The 18,505-nt window shown below is 44.2% G+C and overlaps 1 protein-coding gene across 1 annotated transcript in view; it reads left to right on the plus strand.

Moving 5' to 3' along the window:
- The window catches only part of PIK3C2G (phosphatidylinositol-4-phosphate 3-kinase catalytic subunit type 2 gamma), a 3,221,975-nt gene that overhangs the window by 2,726,443 nt on the left and 477,027 nt on the right, over positions 1-18,505 (plus strand). Inside the window, exon 27 of the mRNA XM_069628394.1 lies at positions 7,240-7,432. Within this exon, the coding sequence (XP_069484495.1) occupies positions 7,240-7,432 (193 nt within the window). The remainder of the gene's footprint in view (positions 1-7,239; positions 7,433-18,505) is intronic.

Here is an 18,505-nt window from a genome sequence, read left to right on the forward strand (position 1 = left end):
TTGTGGGGATCACAGTTCCACGATTCACCACAACACATACGAAAGAAAGTAAATCCTACAAAATATCATGTACTAGGATACAAGGTGAGACAAAGTATTTTCAATCAGATCGGACATTTAGTGCTCGGGTAAGGGGTGAGGGTGGACAAAACAAGACAGTAGGGCACTCATTCTATGTTTTATTCTCCACATCCATATCAGGTTCGTACATTCAAGAACCTCTTCTATCTCCCTACTCTAATTCTAATCATCATTAGTTGTTAATTTCATTCATTTCTTTTTTCCGGTTGTTGCATGGTTCAAATGTTTGGGTTCTAAAGATACATTTTTAGTCATTTTTCAGTAAATGCAGTGGCCAGCCGCTTCCCGATTTATTTATTTATTTATTTATTTAATACAGAAGAGATTCAGCTCATATAGGAAGGGTACATTCCTTCCTTGTTTCCAGGCTATTTACCACAGTTGATGTATTTATCAGTTATTTATAATGCACCTATACACAATGTGTTTTGAGGCGCAACAAGACAGAAGGGTGGGAGAATAGGGAGGACAAAACCAAAAAACAAAAAATGATCCTATTAAGCCTTGTGACATTCGAATCATGCAAGTGCAGTAAAGAGAAGTGCAGGGGAGAGGGGAAAGTGCCGGTCAGGGCGGAAAGGCCCTTGAGAAAAAAGCGAGTGCCCGGGGATGCCGGGTCGACCGAGCCCTACTGAAGTAGAGACTGCAGGGGAAGGAAGGTCCACAAGCTTAGTGCAAGGAATGGGGCTACAAGGGTGCAGGCCCAGCCATGCTAGTTCGGGGAGAGGGGCCGAAGTGCAAGTGCAGGTTTAAGGGGGGTGTAAGGGGTGACTAAGTGCAGGGGTAGACTGGATTGGGGGGCCTGGTGCCCTATAAGACTCTGAAGGAAACAGACAGCCAATCAAGAGGCAGATGGGGAGTGGGTGAGGGAAGGAAGAAGAGAAAATGAAGTTCTTAAGAAACTTCTGGAACTTAAGGAAATTCAGCTCAAGTGTGAGTGGGGCAGAGAGGCCATTCCAGAGGGAGGCACCTGCAGAGAGAGCTCTACACCCACTCTCTGCTTAGAAAAGCATCTGATCTGCAGAGAGTTAGAGCTAGATGACCGAGGGCTCTAGCAGGGAGGTATTTAGAGAGAGAGAGTCGGATGTAGAGGTGTCCCAGGCCCCAGAAAGCCTTATGTATGATGCAGAGGGTGTTGAGCCTCGCAGCAACTGGGAGCCAGTGGAGTGGGCTTGAGGCCAAGGATAAGTCTTGCAGTCTTGTTCTGGATTAGTTAATGTGGGCAAAGGGAGGAGTTAGGCAGAATGAAAAAAGGTTGTTGCAGTAGACCAGTCTGCAGAGGACCAGAGCTCTGTCGACATTGAGTTTCTAGGGGAAAGTGAGGAAATGGAGAATGCTTCTGAGGCGGTGAAGCTGAAAGTGGGCCTTCTTGGCAAGTTCCATGATGTGAGGAGAGAAGGAGAGATAGGAGTCGAAGATAACACTGAGGTTTTTTGCTTCACAGGTGGGTGAAGGGAAGGGCCGATAGAGGGCGGCCAGAGTGTGTGATAGAAAGATGGAGTAGGGCTCCCAATGAGAAGGATCTCTGTCTTACTGGTATTACGGCAGAGATTGTTAGCAGTGCACCATGCCTAAATAGCAGACAGGCAGTCGGGAATGAAAGCGGAAAAGGCTGAGGAGGGAACCTTGAAGGAGAGCTGTGTCTCATCCGCATAACACTGGATGTTCGGAGAGAAGGTGGAGATCAAATAGGTTAGAGGGGCCAGGGAGATATTGAAAAGCCAAAGCAAGAGGATAGAGCTCTGAGGGACACAGCAGGTGAAGAGTGAGATTGTGCAGAGGAAAGGGCCCAGCTGAACCTGGGAAGGTCGGCCTAAGAGGAAGGCGGACAACAAGTCCAGAGCCAGGTCCATGATACCAGAAGTATCACAGAGCCAATTTATCAGTGTGGCATGATTGACTGTATCAACGGCAGAGGAAAGGTCGAGAAGGATGAAAACGGAAGCAGAGTTGGAATTAAGATTAGATATCAAGTCTTTATGGGTGTTCAGGGGAGCAGTTTCCGTGCCTCTGGCAGCTGTGAAGCCACACTGGTGGTTGTGGAGACATCCAACAGATTCAGTGTGGTGGATAAGCTGGGAGATGGCCAGCTTCTCCAGGAGTTTGCACACAAAGGGGGTAATGGAGATAGGGTGGTAGTTTGCTGGACATGAGGGGTTGACCGAAGGTTTTTTGAGGAGAGGGTGCACAGGGGAATGCTTGGGAGGAGTGAGGGGAAGGATTCACAGGCAAAGGAGTGATTGCAGAAATCGGCCAAGTCTAGAGCAAGGCAGACAATGTTGTCCTGGATAGTTCTGGAGAGCAGGGAAGAACCTGTTTGGATGAGACTTTTTAGATTATTCCCAGACCTGTCCCAGAACCCGATTCTTCAATCCATTACCATAGACAACACAGCAAAACAAGACATAATACCAGGACATATAGCTATGCGATTAACTGCGTTCTCCAACCCAAGCCTGCTCTGGCTACTTCACTGAATCCCCAGGTGCACCTACCAGCAATCCCTTACTTTAGACAAATCATCTTGCCTTGGGACTTTGGGGATTGCTGAAAGCCTCATCCAGTGGCACCTGGGTTTTCTCTGCAGGGCATGGGGAATCCGATGTCCAGAGCATCAGCAATTCACCACCCAGCAATAATCCAATCTCAAGGAAGGTTGGTAAGCATTTTTAACGGCAGTCATCAAAGCAGCATCAGTACAGGATGACATGAAAACACTCCAGTCCCATTGTATGGACTGAACACAGTACAGCAACCGCCCCCCTTCCCTAGTTTACATGACTTTTGTACATTCACTTCTAACATGGACTTCTATGGAAGGGGAATGGCAGACAACTTTCGATGGCAACAGTATAAAATGTATCGGGCTATCTTCAGCCTGGTTTACATGGTTCTCATAATACGGCACATGTACTACAACTGCCCTCTCATGGTGATAGCGCCTTGCAACATGGAGCGGACATATTCCATTACATTTTTAGCAAGTCAGCAGAATTTAGCACAGTCTACGTTCTCACCGGATTCAAACAGTGCCTGGTCAACCTAATGTTGATAATTTTACACACTAGAGCTCTAGAGCAGAGCACTAGAGCTCTCTCGCTGAGCGAGGTGGTGCTCTGCTTCTCACCTGACCAAGCCTAAGTAGAAATGTGAAGGACGTGAGCAGTCTACGAAGTGGACTGCTTCTTGCAGTTTACCTGAAGTCCATTGACATACAATCAGGCTGGTTTAAAGCAGTGCAACATAATTCACTATGGAAAACACAAGTGAGGCTTAGCTTTGCAAGTAAGGCATAGAGGGGCATTAAATGATATGTAGTAAATGTATATTTTCCACAACACCAGTGTGTCATATGTCTGCCTTCCAATTACTCATTTGGATGCTTCAGTCTTATTGTCCAAATGTGGTGTTCACTCACTGAATACTAAATCCATCCTCCCGGAATCGCTACCTAGTTTCTTACCTTTAAGAATTCCCTGCTCTTCCTCCTCCATGCAGGTGTACGTGATGGCTTGTGTAATTTTCACTCACTTCAAGACGTAGCAGAAATTCAGGGAGCTGGAAGATACCATTCAGTTTCTGTCACCACAATATCTATTAGTGTGCATGTCAGACAAGATTCCCTGATGCTCCACCCAAGTATCATCCAGTGGCATGTGTATTGTTCAGTCACTTCCAGAGATGGTATCTGAATGATATCTGCAACCTCACAGAATCTCTGCTATGTTCTTCCACAAAGATCTCATAATGGTGCGTCTTCACGTGCCTCCGCCGGGGAATGTTTCCTCCTCTTCCTTCCTAATGTGAAGCACAGGCTGGATACCAATTGTTTCTCATTAACTATGTATCTTTTACAGTAATTTAAAGACACTGAGTGCCAGCTATCATCTGGCTCCCACACTGGTATTCTACAGCTTTCTCACAAAAATAAGTCACGTGCATGTGTCCCTCACACTGACCAAGCAGTGACTGGTCTCCACATTTGCAAGCAGGCTTGTCTATATGTAAATGATGTGCTTAGATCCTTTTAACTCAGCCCCTTAACTAACCTGATTCTTAAATGTTTAACACCATCAATAGGAACACTCACCAGATGTACTTTCCCTCCCCTTTCTCATCCCGGTTTCATAATTGAACCTCTGCTTGTTTATAGAGAAGAAACAACTAGAAAACGGGGTCTGCTCAAAAATGCTTTACATATATTCCATGATAAAATGTTGAAGACCATATGGCCGATTATGTATTTAACCAAGTCTTTTAGTGACATGGTTTACAAACCAACTTTCACAACTATACAAATCTCAGTTCATAAAAGCACTAGAAATTAATGTAACATTTAGAAGCATTTCATCAAAGGAAATTATAAACACGAACCATTAGGAGTTTGGAAAAATTATTAATAAAAACCTTATGAAAGCTAAACTTAATGACATTTGATTTTCATCTAAAATCCTAAACCAACATTAATTTGTAGATAAAGTACTTAATGTTGTGCACAAAGCGAGAGAAGAGATATACTCTCGTTGGTTTTAACCTAAGACATTCAACAAAAAGGTGTTCTAGCGTTTCAACTGTTGTTCCATCTTTGCAAATTCTTAGAGATGCTCAGATTTGAAGAAATTTTTAATCCAGCCACAATGATGTTATGGAAAAATAAAATGGAATCTTAAAAACAATTGATGCCAGATACGACTATGACATTTTACGAGTTTTTTTTTTTTTTAAATGGTTGTATTATATATCCTTTTCCTTTGCTCTACAAATGCCCAGTCTGCTCACATGTAAAGAAGTGAGTTAGAGTATATTAGGGCTGCTGGGCTCTAATAAAGAAAGATTGCGCAAGATCCTCTTAGAATTAAGAACAACCTTGGAAAAATATGATTGCATTTCAACTAAAATGGGCCTTAGCAACTGTGGTCTTTGAAAAGAATGTGCAATTAAAAATTACTGTGAAAAGTGGTTTTCTACTGAAATGTCTATCTGTATTTCCTAATGATATTTATAGGTCACTTTCTTATGTGATTTCGTTTCATTCTACTCTGCTCCTTGGAAGTTATTGGTCCGAGAAGAAACACGTCTAGTGTTCTATAAATGTGACATCTGTATTAACTGATGAATCAGAGACATGAAAGCACTTGATTCTGGGATGTAATGAAACACAGCCATGATCAGTTAGTATGTTTTCTAATTGTGTACACAATCCTTTGCATATTTTTTTCTGAATCGTTTTGGACTTGTTTAATGAAGGGTCCACAAACCTCACTATTAATCAGGTTGATTGGGTTTATTTTTAAATTATGTGATGTATTACAGGAAAGGCCTTTTAATGAAATTGAGTTTTTTATCTAATATTACTTTAATTTGATTATGAATGTATGTACCTACATATCCGTAATTGGATGTGTAATAGATGTTGTAAAAGTGTATTATTTTAGGTGTGAAAGGTTTATTACTAAACCAAATCAATATAAATAAATACAAATAAAACACATTTTAAAAAACACCTGACTCTAGAGAGAGCAAAAGAGACAGCTGGGTCGAAGACCTGTCCACCATATTAACAGGCGAGACAAAGCAAGGCATTTATATCACATAAGCTTTATGGCCATTGTTCACTTGACATACATTTCTTACAAAATCGTGTACAAATGGCACTGCACTCATAAAAGGGTACATACATTTTACCCAGAAAGATGCTGGAGGGGTGGGGCAAAGTCAGATAGATAGAGACACTTAGCGGGCCTTGTACAATCCTCATAAAGGGTTCTCCATCCTAGAAGACACTTTATTTGCTTTACTAGGCACCATCAACGAGGGAGACTAACCTCTGGGCGGGGACAAGTACAATCTCATTACCCTCCTCCTGTAAGCCACTAAACAGTGTATGGTATGTCTGCAAAAAACAGATGGCACCCACAAACACACTTGGTTGAGTAAGGTTTTTAAGATAATTAATCTTGAAAAAATAGTATGTTTTGCCAGAGAAGATCCTTATCAATTCACCTCTCTATGTTTTTCTCTTTCTGGTTTACGGTCTAACATTGCTACTTGACCAACAGTCTACCAGTACTATGCATTCATTATATTTGATAGGCCAGTGAATCTCTCTAAAACTGTAAATAGGTATGCAGTACTATGGATCCCAGAGGATGGTGTCAAGGGGTTGGGAATGGATTAGAACATACACTGCCCCAATCCAACCTAGTAACTTAAGTGCACTGTTTAAGTGTTCCAAAACCTTCCTTGCGTTTATGCAGATGTCATTTACTGTATGAATTTAGAGAACCATGCAAACACTGGACAATGCCCACACATTGATACATGGTCGGCTTTTACAGACTGTAGACCAAGCATGGGCAAGAAGAGACCCTCCATATGTTTTGACCTATGACTCCTATGATGCCTCACAATTTACTTTTCTATCTTTGACTGATGGGAATTGTGTGCCAAAAGATCTGGAGGGTCCCAAGTTGCTGGCCTCGCATGCAAGCAGTGATGTGTACTTTATGGACATCATCATTGACTCCAAAGAAATTCATTTTCCAGTTGATAGTCTTGCTTACATATAGAAACAACTTTTCAGATCTGTCCCAAAGTGCAGTGGAGCAGAAGGTATGTGAAATTCTGACATGTTCTTTATTTGCAAGCACATTCTCAGCCAAGGGGCGCCTGTTAAAAACCAGAACGTGGTCAAAAGACTTGCACTTGTGGAGCTTAATTAATTTAGCTTTTTATTAGTCTGGTCTGAATCTCGGAACTACACTCTTCGACAGAATGGGCCAACTCAACCCTTGGGCTTGGTAAAAAAGCAACTATTTCACCTGTATGCACCCAAATTCATCTTTGTACATCTGGATGGGAATTGATTTGTAAATTAGGCAAATTAATCTTCTGTATTTGCTTAAGGCAATGTCAAGGCGGAATGTGTCAAAAAACATTTATCAAGTCCAATATATTCAGTTGGAAAGATAATCGAGCCAGGCACATTCTGGGCTGCCATGAACCCTGCTTGAACTGCTGCCATGTCACACAAACCTTTCCCTTTTCAGCCAAAGATGGATCCATACCAATGTGAGCAGAGCCCAATATATTTTGAAATGGACGCAGGATTGTGCTATGAATTAGACAGACCTAAATGTTTCCTTTCTATCCCTCTAGAAAAATAAAGGAAAGTGTGGAGTGTTTCCCTGTCAAGCTGAACAACATGATCCACATCCTGGCGCAGATGTCGTTCTCAAACCCTGCCAAGTCTGCTTCACAGTCCAATTCCCAGGAAGCATGTACTATACAAGTTACTGACAGATCAATTAGAAGAGCAACTGTTCTACGGTTCAGCAAAACTCATGAAAGAGTAAGTACAAGACTATCCGTCTTCATCTGGGGAAGTTTTACTTTCTTTCATTGTTTCGGAAATACTTTCACACATAGCCGTGTATGCCCGGCTTAATGTGTCCAGTTTATAGAAGGAGGGTGTTCTTTGGTGAATTAAATCATCAGCATCAAAGATTTCAGTGAGCGACAGAGAAGACCTTTGAAAGAAGAGATGGTATTATATATGTTGTAATTCTGCAAAACACATTTTTTAAACAGGCAAAGTTACATAGGTCGAATTTCCCAGGATTCAGGTAGAGAATCTGTTGTGTAATAAAATGCTTATACTCCATCAACGAACTTGGGCACTTTAGGTAGGTGAAAGAGCTAGAGCTTCATTCTGGTCTCTCCTTGTTGCATCTAGTTGCAGGTAGTGCTACCTCTCATGTGGGTCAAATGCAAAAGGTTGCAGGTAGCACTGCCTCTCGTGTAAGTACGGTGCGAAAGGTACCTATTAACAATCAGTGATGGCAAGGATACTTCACAGGCATTAACGCACTGCCAATGAAATTTAAGACAGCAAGTAATGAGTAGTACACTCACCCTGCAGATGTAGCAATCAGAATAGATATATTTCATAGGAGTGCGAGCTGGTAGCTTGAGTAAATATTTTAAACATGTACTCTCTAGTGGATCAAACTCCTTATAATGTTTAGATGCCCATACTTCTGCCCCATATGTAATAGTGGCAAGGATTTTTGCTTTGTACACTTTTAGGATAGAGTTCACAAAGAAACAGTTTTTGAAGGCAAAAGCTCTTAGGCTGCCAAGTTGCTGTCTAGCCAATGTAAGGAAGGCAAGGTATCAACAATAAGACAAAAGTGACCACAGTTCAAGGGTGTTTACGGAACTTCAAAAAGGGTTTGATAAATGCCTATCTAATCCTAAATTTACAGAAGAGAGCAACCCACGACCATCAAATAATAATAACGCAGCCCTTGTGGTGTCTTGTCAAAATAAAAGGGCTTATTCTAATAAACCTATTGCCAATCCTTACCTCTAAATATATATAGTGGGGGAATAATCGTATGACAAAAACAAAGAAGTGTTCAAAATGATATGTCAGGATGTTCAGGCTGTTGCCCTCCTTTCCCCATGTTTTCAGCATGGGACAAGGTGGTTCACTCGAGCATAGCACAGTCTCTGGCTTCTTTAGCACGAGGATACAGTTCAATCATTAGAATCTCGGCCTTCGGTGTAGAAGTCCACTTGTTTCTCAAATTCTCTTCACTCAGAGGGCCTGATGCAACCAAATAAACAAGTTCTTTTCCTCTTTAGATTTTCACAAGTATTCACTTAGGGTGATTCACTATTTACCCCGGATCCCCCTCAGCTGGGCTCAGATCCCCTTAGCACAATGTTTGTCATCTTGGATCATCCTCATCCGGGCTCAGATTCTTTTAACACAATGTTCATAGGATATTCTTTTTTGGGTGACTCACGGTTCACCCCGGATCCGCCTCAGCCGGGCTCAGATCCCTTTTAACACAATTAGTCTCGGACCTATTTCCGTTTACTTCACGTATCAAAGACTTACAAATGTGCACAGGGTTTGGCTTGACCCGTTGAAGGATCACTTTGATTTCACAATTCCTTTCTATAACATCTGTCCCCTTTTAGTTTAATACCTAATAGAGAATTTCAAATGAGCACCCATGTGATGCCAGATCACTCTGTCTACGGTATTGTATCTTAGCTTTAAAGTTCTGTCACTCGTCGGCTGCTATATGTGCATCACTTTCTACATACACTTCATGCACTGTTCTCTTCAATTTCCTTTATACAATGTTGCTGCTTGCAACCTTGGTTTCTACACAGACCAGTCTGGTATCAGTATCCCCAACTCAACGGCTCTGCTGACTTCACTGGTGCTTCTTTGTTGTAGAAGCCAAGGACAGTACCACAGCAGCAAACACTTCTCCCAGCCTTGACTATCAAGCAGTAGAGCCCCGAGTACCTCCAACAGAAAATGCTGGACTCCTGTCATGACCACGGGCCCCAGAACACAAAAACCACACCATCTAGTGATGGGGGCAATGGGTCACTTGACTCACTTATGTCCCTTTGGGACATATAAGCACAGGGGCCCTGGCTGGACTCAGTCCTGGCACCTTTGGTGCCATGCTCATATAGAGATGTGAGCAGGAACACTTTATTTCAGTGCAGGAGTGCTTTTATTTTACTTCAGTGCACACTTTATTTCAGTGCAGTAGTGCTTTTATTTTACTTCAGTGGTCGAGTGCTTTTATTTTACGAGAACTTTCCAGGTGCTGAAAGCCTTTATTCCAGAGAACATCCCCATGTGCGGACTCATCGGGCGTGGCTCCCTAGGCCTGGTCTTCAGGTGCTGACTCATCGGGTGTGGCAGGGCGTGGCAGCAGGCAGCACATAGCTACTGGGCATGGCCAGCAACAAGACTATATAAACCCACTGATCCCTCAAGCAAACGCTTCGCGTTACTTTGCACCTCCATGCAATGTGACGCTCAACGCCGCCTGGACCAGCTACTTACCTCATGATCCTGCAACAGCATACTTACCTGGACCCTTGCTTGCATCTCATGGCACGCTCCATCTTCTTGGCAGATCCCAAATCGACGCCGCAGCAGCTGCGCTCTCTGTCCCACGAAGCCAAAGTCCTGAAACGAGAAAAGAAGACAAGACAAGGTTAGAACTCCCAAAAACACCCAACCCAGGGTTATGCCGCATTTAAAACCCAACGCGCACCCTCAGGCACCATTAAAGGCTACTTACCAGCTGTCGGATCATCTCAGCCCCGCTCCTCCATACTGCCGGCACTGCTTTTTCTACCGCAGCTACCGCCGGCACCGCTACACCACCTGCAAGGGGAGAGAGCAGACAAAAGAGACATAACATGCAAAGGACAGAGAACGAACTTTACAAATACAATTACAACAGTCGGAAGACAAGCGGGCAAGTGGAAACAAGGGAAACACTTACCTACAAGGGAAGTGGACTAGTCGCAGCTGGCCTGGACTTCCACGACAAGGGACCAGTCAAGGAACTCGGTTCCCTTCAACAAGCGCCCCTGCCAGAAGCAGCAGGACAGAGAGCTCACCATCATCATTCAGCGGGTGAGGCTCAAGAGTAGTGCAACCCCAGGGAAGCCACATCCAGGGAGAAGAGGTCTGGAGAAAGGACAGGGACCACAGGCTGCATACTCATATGACCCCCCTTATATTCACGCAGGAACAGCACTGCTCATCAACGCAGTTCCCCACACAGACGCAGAGCGAGGAACAGACAAGAGGAGTTTCATCCCTGGGAGGGCTGCAAATGTGCCCCAATGCCTCCGCAGAGACAAGGTGAGCATAACAACTCCTCAGCTTTGATTTCAGGTCTTATTTTTCCTATTCTCCAAGGCCCATGAAAGATGCAGTCTTTTTGATGAAAGGGTTCAAGGGCTCTTCCCTCCTTGCAATCCTCTGCGATCTTGCTGTCTTCCGCCTTGTATTAAACTGAGCAAGGCAAAGCACATGAGGAAGCAGCAGTGCCAAGATTGCAGGGTGTGCTTTTGTGCTCCACCTTTTATCCGTATGTGGAAGTGTGATGCAAGTCAGATGTGTGTGTGTAATGATCAGTTACTGCCTCACCCTGCCTGACCATGGTATTGGGACACGTCAGGTGTACCGGTCGGGTGTTAGTCCGTTCGAGCCTGACAAAGGAAAGCCCGGGCGTAAGAGCCACTGAGAAAGGTTTGAGCCTGACTGAGGGGAACCTTATGTGATAAAAAGCCTGACTGGAGGCTAAAGAGAAAGCCAGACTGGAGGCTTAAGAGAAAGCCTGACTGGGGGCTGAGACCTGGACTTGGATAAGGGAAGAACCTAAGGGGTCTAGAATGACTTTCTTTTGAACTATGTTAAAATGGCAGTGTGAACCTGACTGACGGATGCCAAGATGAAACCTAAGGGAGGTGAATCCCGTACTGTGATAAAGCCAAGGAAAAGCTAAGGCAAGTGAATCCCACATTGTGATAAACTCCAAGTGAACTGTGTTGTTTGGCAAATGTGAACCCGGCTGAGGGATGCCTTCGAATTATGGTGAGCAGTCATACACCCGTGAACATTGTGACGACAAGTATGAACCAGATTGAGGGATGTCCACAATAAGTGGTTGGTCTGAGCCCGACTGAGGGAGGCTAACGCTGAGAGAAGGATCAGAGCCTGGCCGAGGGGGATCCACGGGTGAAGAGTAGTCGCCTAACGTGAAGATAAATAGAAGGAACCTTTGTTTTGTTGTGTATGGCATAATAGGCCCTCTAAAGCAAGAGACTTTGCGTGAAAGAGACTTGGACACAGAAGGTCCTGATATTAAGGAAAAGGAACTGTAAACTTGTTCTGGAAAATCCCAGGAGTGTAATGTGGTCAAGAGTCCCGCCTTGTCCTGTGATTTAAAAAAAAGTGGGGAAAGGAGACCCCAGCCTTAACATCCTGATGTCTCATTTTGTGAACGCTTCTTTCTTTTCTTTGCAACATTACCCCACACTATTTAGTAGCATAGCAGTAAGGATTGACAATATTTTTTTTTTTTTTAGTATAGGCCCCTTTTATTTGACTATACTCTACTAGGACTGTATTATTATGATTTGATGGTCGTAGCTTGCTCGCATCTTAGATTTAGGTTTAGATTCGGCTTTTATGTCACCCATTTTACAGTTTAATAAACACTCTTGAATTGTGATCACTTGTGTCCGTCTTACTTTGATACCAGGCCTTCCTTACACAAGTATATAGCTGACAGTAAAGCCCTAACTATATATGTTTAGTGCTCTTTCGAAAGAGGTGGTGAAACAGTTGAATTCTAACTCTCTAATCAGGGAATTAGCCATATCTATTTTGTCTGGTGTCCAGCTCACCCTGTTAAGTCCCTTTCTGACAGTGATGCTACTTATCAGATCATAATTTTGATCCTCCGTCCTCCAAAACAAATGTCTGTCCTCTGTCCAAAACCTACCTCGCCCAACCACTTTTAAAGAACAGAAAAGTTAAGCCAGCAGCTTGTGCGTCAGGCTTAGGCTTCACCTGGCCAAGTCACTTGGATATCTCTCCAAATAGTTATTATGGTTTCAAAAAGAAAAGGGAACATAAAAGATCACCAAAAAGGAAGTACTTACTTTCCCCAAAGTTTTTCCTAATAATAGTTGTAGTTCTTTACGTAAGGTCAAAGTCTTAGCCTTTTTTCAGGGGGGGATTCTTCCTGTATTCCTCTTTCATCAAATTGTTTGTACTTCCTTAAACTTAGTATTGACTTGGGTGATCCCTTCAGGTTCACTTCTATGTATGTGTTTTACAATATCCCATGTTTTTATAGGACCATCCTGGTCCTGTGATTCTCTTCTTGTGGTTGTATCTCATGTCTTTGCCAATATTCAATGTTCGACTTTCTAGCGCTCTTGTGGCCTGATTTGAATTCCAACTCTTGCTTTCTAGGGCTCTTGTGGCTCAATTTCCATTCCAATTCTCTTGCTTATTAGTGCCTCCCATTTCCCTGGGCAACCCAGGTACCTTCTTCCCTCTTGGATATGGCGAGGCTTGGTGTCTCTGCTTCGCTCTCTCTGAAACACAGGATTCATTCCTTCATTTTGCTCTTGTCTCAGCATTCATTTGAGGAAACCAGGCCCATCATGGCTGTCTCATGGTCACACCACCAGGTGGGATGGCTCTTCCATCTCTGTTTCCATGTATGCCCTTCTCGGCGTCTGAATGTGGATCGTAGAACTGGTTCCTACGTATTGCTATGGTCTCAGCGTTCATTTTAGGGCCCCCGGCCCACCTTGGCTGCAGTTTGTTCACGAAGCCAGTTGGTCTGACTTTGCTTTCCAAATCGTCTCTGGTGCACTGTGTTGTGCTAAAAAACACATGCTCAACCACCTTGGTTTTTGCATGTGCTTGCTGCCATCCAGATGAAGGTTTAGTTAATTTTAATGGGTTTTCTCTGTATTGGCAGGTGCAGGTTTTGTCTAAAAACAAGGAAGAGATTTCTTCAGTGGATTTCCCTCTGGAGGTTATTCACCTAAAACAGAAAGGACCCCTAGGTTCCAATACAGAGAAAACCCATTAAAATTAACTAAACCTTCATCTGGATGGTAGCAAGCACATGTAAAAACCAAGGTGGTTGAGCATGTGTTTTTTAGCACAACACAGTGCACCAGAGACGATTTGGAAAGCAAAGTCAGACCAACTGGCTTCTTGAAACCCGTCCCATTCGACAAAACTGTGTTTTCTTTAGTGTGACAACGATTCTGGGCAACACACAGTTGGAATTCCCACAAATAGTCCCTTTGTTTTGTTTAGTGCAGTTTGTTCACGCCACCACGTGGGACTGTTCTTCCGTCCCGTCTCCAGGTCTGCCCCTCTCGGCTGTTTTTCCGCATCTAGTTGTGGATCAGAGGACTTGTTCCTCCATATGGCTCTGGTCTCAGTGTTCGCTCGAGGGCCCCATCCCCACCAAGGCTGTATTGTGGTCACGCCACCTGATGGGATGACTCTTTCGTCCCCGTCTCCTATAGCTGTTACTCTGTTACTCTTGTTTATGGCACCCTTTTTTGCTCACTCACCGCTAGACCACAGCTGACTCAGGAGTATTGCGCGGCTCTGTGACTCCTTGACGTCCTTTCATCAGAGGTTCGCCTCCGCGTATGATTCTCTCTCCTTCCTTCAGGATTCCTTATCATTTTAAATTTGCTGCCATGTTCCAAAGGGGCCTGTCATTCCTCTTTGGTCTTTGAAGGAAATACAGCATTACCTAAAGCCAATGTAATGGGAACAATGTCACTGCTATAAGGGCGTAGAAGGAGGAAACTGGCACAAAAATGGCATGGTTTTGGTTATAGACTTTTTATTACTTAGGTAGACAAACTCACTGTCCCTCTTTCTATGAGGGGTTTCCCTGCCTCAAACTAGAACGAAAGGAACTGTCAGTATGTCCGTCAAATCAAGTTTCCACCATCCTGTGTCAAACCCTTTTCTAACCCTCACACTATAACTAAAGAATAAACTAACAAAAAGTTCTTCCTTCAGGAGAACGATTCCCTTCTCTTGGTTCTTCAACAGTGTCCAACAATTGTTCTTTTATCCAATGCCAGGGGATGTCTCCCTTCTCCTGAAATAAGTCCAGTGGGAATGGCTCCCTTCCCCTGGTATTACTTTATAGAATGCAATACATGGCCAGGAGGGAATGACTCTCTTCCCCTGGCTTCTCTTTAGGGTCCCAGACCCTTCTGTGGCAGTCAGTGGTCTTCCCACTGAGCTAAGTTCCTTGGATGTCCTCTTAGCTTCGTTTAGGGTACCAGACCATTCTATGGTGGTCAGTGGTTTCCCCACTGAGATGAGGAGAATTTCCTCGGATGCCCAATAATAGGAACCTGAGGGTGTCCTCACTTCTTTCCCCAATGTATCCTCCTCCCAGGTGGCCAGAGAAAGGCTGTCATTTCCGATCCTGACCCTGGGGATGGATATGCAAGGTAGGATCATCTGGGTGGAGGAAACTTGGGGAGTGGGGATGAGGCACCCTTAGGTGAGACATGGTATCTCCCATTTCCCTTTCACCATGAGTCCAATGTCCCCCTAGCCTTTATGGGCTGTTGTCAACCCCCTCCCTACTTTTCCTGTAAATCATTCCCTAAAACACACCAGTTTTATACTGGGACGAGGAAGAGACCAACTATATATACACAGCCTCTCGTTATTGATACATACACCTACCAAAACCAGTTAGGTACAGAGACGAGGAGGAGCCAACTAAGCATAACACAGAACACCCAAAACAGAAATGAGCATTCTAGTCTTTTTCTGACCAATCAGCCTTGCGGGAGGTTTAAAAGCAGGAAGATTAAATAAGATGGAGGCAGCTGTGCAAGCAGGTCACGTAGCTGCTGTGTGAGAGCAGACCTCTGTCTGGGAAGGCAACGTGGAAGACGGAGTGGTTGAGGAACCAGAGAAGATACAGAGTGTATGCAGCGGGAAGCATGGCTAAAGGAAGCTGGATGCCGGTAACAGAGAGTGGAAGAGGGACCGGTGTGAGCAGGAGAAGCTGCTGACTGAGGCCCGTACTGCGAGACACGCAACGTTGGTGGAGTGAAGCCACAGAGAGGCGCTGCGGACACTATGCGAGGAGCTGCACAAGAGAGAGAGAGTTTGTGACAGCCGGAAGCCTCACGGAACGCCGTATGCACCGACCGGTGAGTCAGCCTAGAAAATAGGACACCAGGACGGCAGGCGAGCATGTAAGACTTATAAAAAAGTGAATGAAAGCTGATTTAAATGAAAGCAATCACTTTGATGAAGACAAGTATCTTGAAAACCGCTTTAAAGGAAAGTCAGCATTTTGATGAAAAAAAGTTTATAGAATACTGATGTACATGAAAGCAAATACTTTGAATACCGATTTGAATTGAAAGCAAGCTAGGTTGAATACTGGGTTACATGTCTTTTCACCGAATGTTTTTCGCCTAAAGATTTTTTCATCTAATTGCTTTCACCTAAAACTTTTTCACCTAATGTAGATTAATAAAACTATTCGCCGAAAACCAGTATACCAATTTATTTTTTTGTATTTCCTTTTTTGTATTGGGGCGTCCCTCCCAACCCTGTTTTCAAAATGTTACCCTTTACCCGACCCGAACATACATAAATATATTTTAGATTTTAAAAAAATTCAGTGAAAGATTTTTTCGATGAAAAAGCTCTTGATGAAAAAACTTTAGGTGAATTGTCTGTATACAGAATACTGTTATGAATGAAAGTTGTTATGTGGACTCTCCCGAGTAAAAGTAACTTTGCAAATTAATAGAACAAGCATTGGCAAGAGCCATAAAAGAAATGTGCAAGCATTGACAAGAGTATATGAAAGTGCAACAAGAGACTGGTGGCAAAACAAGCAGTGGTAAAGCATCATAAGGAAGTGGAATGAAAAGAAGTCAATACACCACTGTAGAGATGAGACAGTGGAAACGTGCCTATGGAAAAGGAGCAAGTAAGGTGTGTCAGTTGCGTGACCTATAATGGGTGGACCGTCTGGTCCAACAACTGCGCCTCGACCGGGTGCACCCTCTATGGAAAAGCCATTTAGAGTACCACCAAGAAGCTTGTGATTTGTTCTAAAAGGAAACCTTTTCTGATTTGAAGTAAGGAGTTCAACTCTATGACATTGGTGAAAGATAACCAAGACAGAAGAGCTGGGAAGGATCCCCAGAAATTGTGTTGTATTGAAACTGTTGAATTATAAAAAGCTTTGGGAAGAGAACCCCCTTTTGTACTCTGAACTATTTGAACCTTCGGGAAGAGAAAGCCTTTGACAAAAAGCTGGACGAAGCTTAGCACTTTTATTTGAACACTTATCATTTTGAGGCTGACATCCCTACACATTGTATACAAATAGATGTGAGGGCAAGTATAGGTTCTGGACACAGACAGACATTTGCCTTGGACATTCTGACACAGACTATCCTTAGTTTTATTTAGGTAGGGAACTCCCACCTTAGCTTAGGGCAAGATAGACCTTTTCCCAACCTTCTTTATTTTAATAATCAATTGTAGCTCAAACTTTCAGTGCATTGTCTGTGTCTCATTCATGATGCCTTCACACCTCTTGGTGTTCTGTGGTCTCCCCACTGAGACGAGAAACACTGTTTCCGCTTAAATTTGCTTTGCTGAACTTCACAGGGTCCAAGACCCTTATGTGCCTTGTAACAGTTTCACTTTGTTGAGGAAGTCCACCTCGGTTGCTCAATGTAGTTTTAATGGGGTCCCAAGGCCTGCGCTCGAAGTTCTCTGAAAGTCTTAAAGGGTCCCAGACCATCCTTGGCCCCTCTCTAGGCCTTGTGACCCTTACGGTGTGCTTGGCGACCCACATTGACTCCTCTTGACCCTACCGGCTCGCTCGTAGCTCCCCTTACCTTTTGTGACTCCTGGAAATGGCAGTGGTTCTCCTGGAACTGGAGTCAGCTGTCTGTGTGCTCTCCACGGTCGTCTGCTTCCTGCGGTTGCTGTTTTCTGGTTTGGCTCCTTGCAGTATCGGTATGATTCGGGAACCATGCGATCCAACTTCCCTTGGAGGTTGTTGTACCACTGCCTCGCCTCAGGTTTGGAGGACCGACCGACGTCAGATCCTGGCAAGCCGCCTTCTGCTTCCTGCCAGTGGTTTCTGCTCTCTGGTCTTTGCCTTTTCACCACTCCTGCGCCTGGCGTTATCCTTCCCTGCTGCTGCTCCAGTCTTTCTTTGGTTTTTAAACTCAGCCAATGTCCATTCCCTCGTTGAAGGGTAGAAGGCTGTTCCCATTTCCACTGGTCCATCTTCATGCCTCTGTGCATCCTCCTCATCTCGTTATTTGAGAAAAAGGTATTCTTCATGTTTATCATCTTCTTCTACCCAGTCCTTTCAAAAAGATCTATCTTGGAGGTATTACTATAGCATATAGTTGAATGGTCAGTAGGAGGTTGTGGTGTGTTGTGACCAGTGTGGTAACTGTGTGATTGGATGCTGGGGTTGTGATTGTAGGGCCTGTACTCTAGGTGTCGTCCTGATCGCAGGAGGGGTGTTCCTCTCCATGAGGTCCTCCCGCATCATAGCACCCCTAGGGGGACTCTTGGGCAGTGGCCTTGCCTCCATAGAATCATGAGAAAGGATTCCTTCCTGGCGAGAAGTGACGACACCGTGTGATCTGTCACACAGTACATGCAAGGTAATACAGCGGTAACTGCAGCCTTTTCAGTTCCAATAAGGCAGACATTGTTTTTCCAATAGGGAGTTCCTTGTGGGAATCAGAGTCTTGTCCACAGGAGAGGAGTTGCTCCCAGTGAGGTCCCACTTGCCCAGACCCTTAGGGAGGCTCTTGCTTGGCAGGCTCACCTTCCTAGCCTCAAAGGGGGTGGTTCCCCCCTGGAGAGAAAGGACAAAGAGTCCAGATTTTTCACAGCGGGCACTGTATAGGTAAGTAAGGTGAGAAGGGGGAAGTGATCACTTTCTTCACTGGATAGCACCTTCATGCCAGTCAAACTCGGATATAGGATAAAGTTCACAAAGACCTAGTCCAA

This window comes from Ambystoma mexicanum, chromosome 12 (genome assembly GCF_040938575.1).
Source record: "Ambystoma mexicanum isolate Mex_15411 chromosome 12, UKY_AmexF1_1, whole genome shotgun sequence".
Lineage (NCBI taxonomy): Eukaryota > Metazoa > Chordata > Amphibia > Caudata > Ambystomatidae > Ambystoma > Ambystoma mexicanum.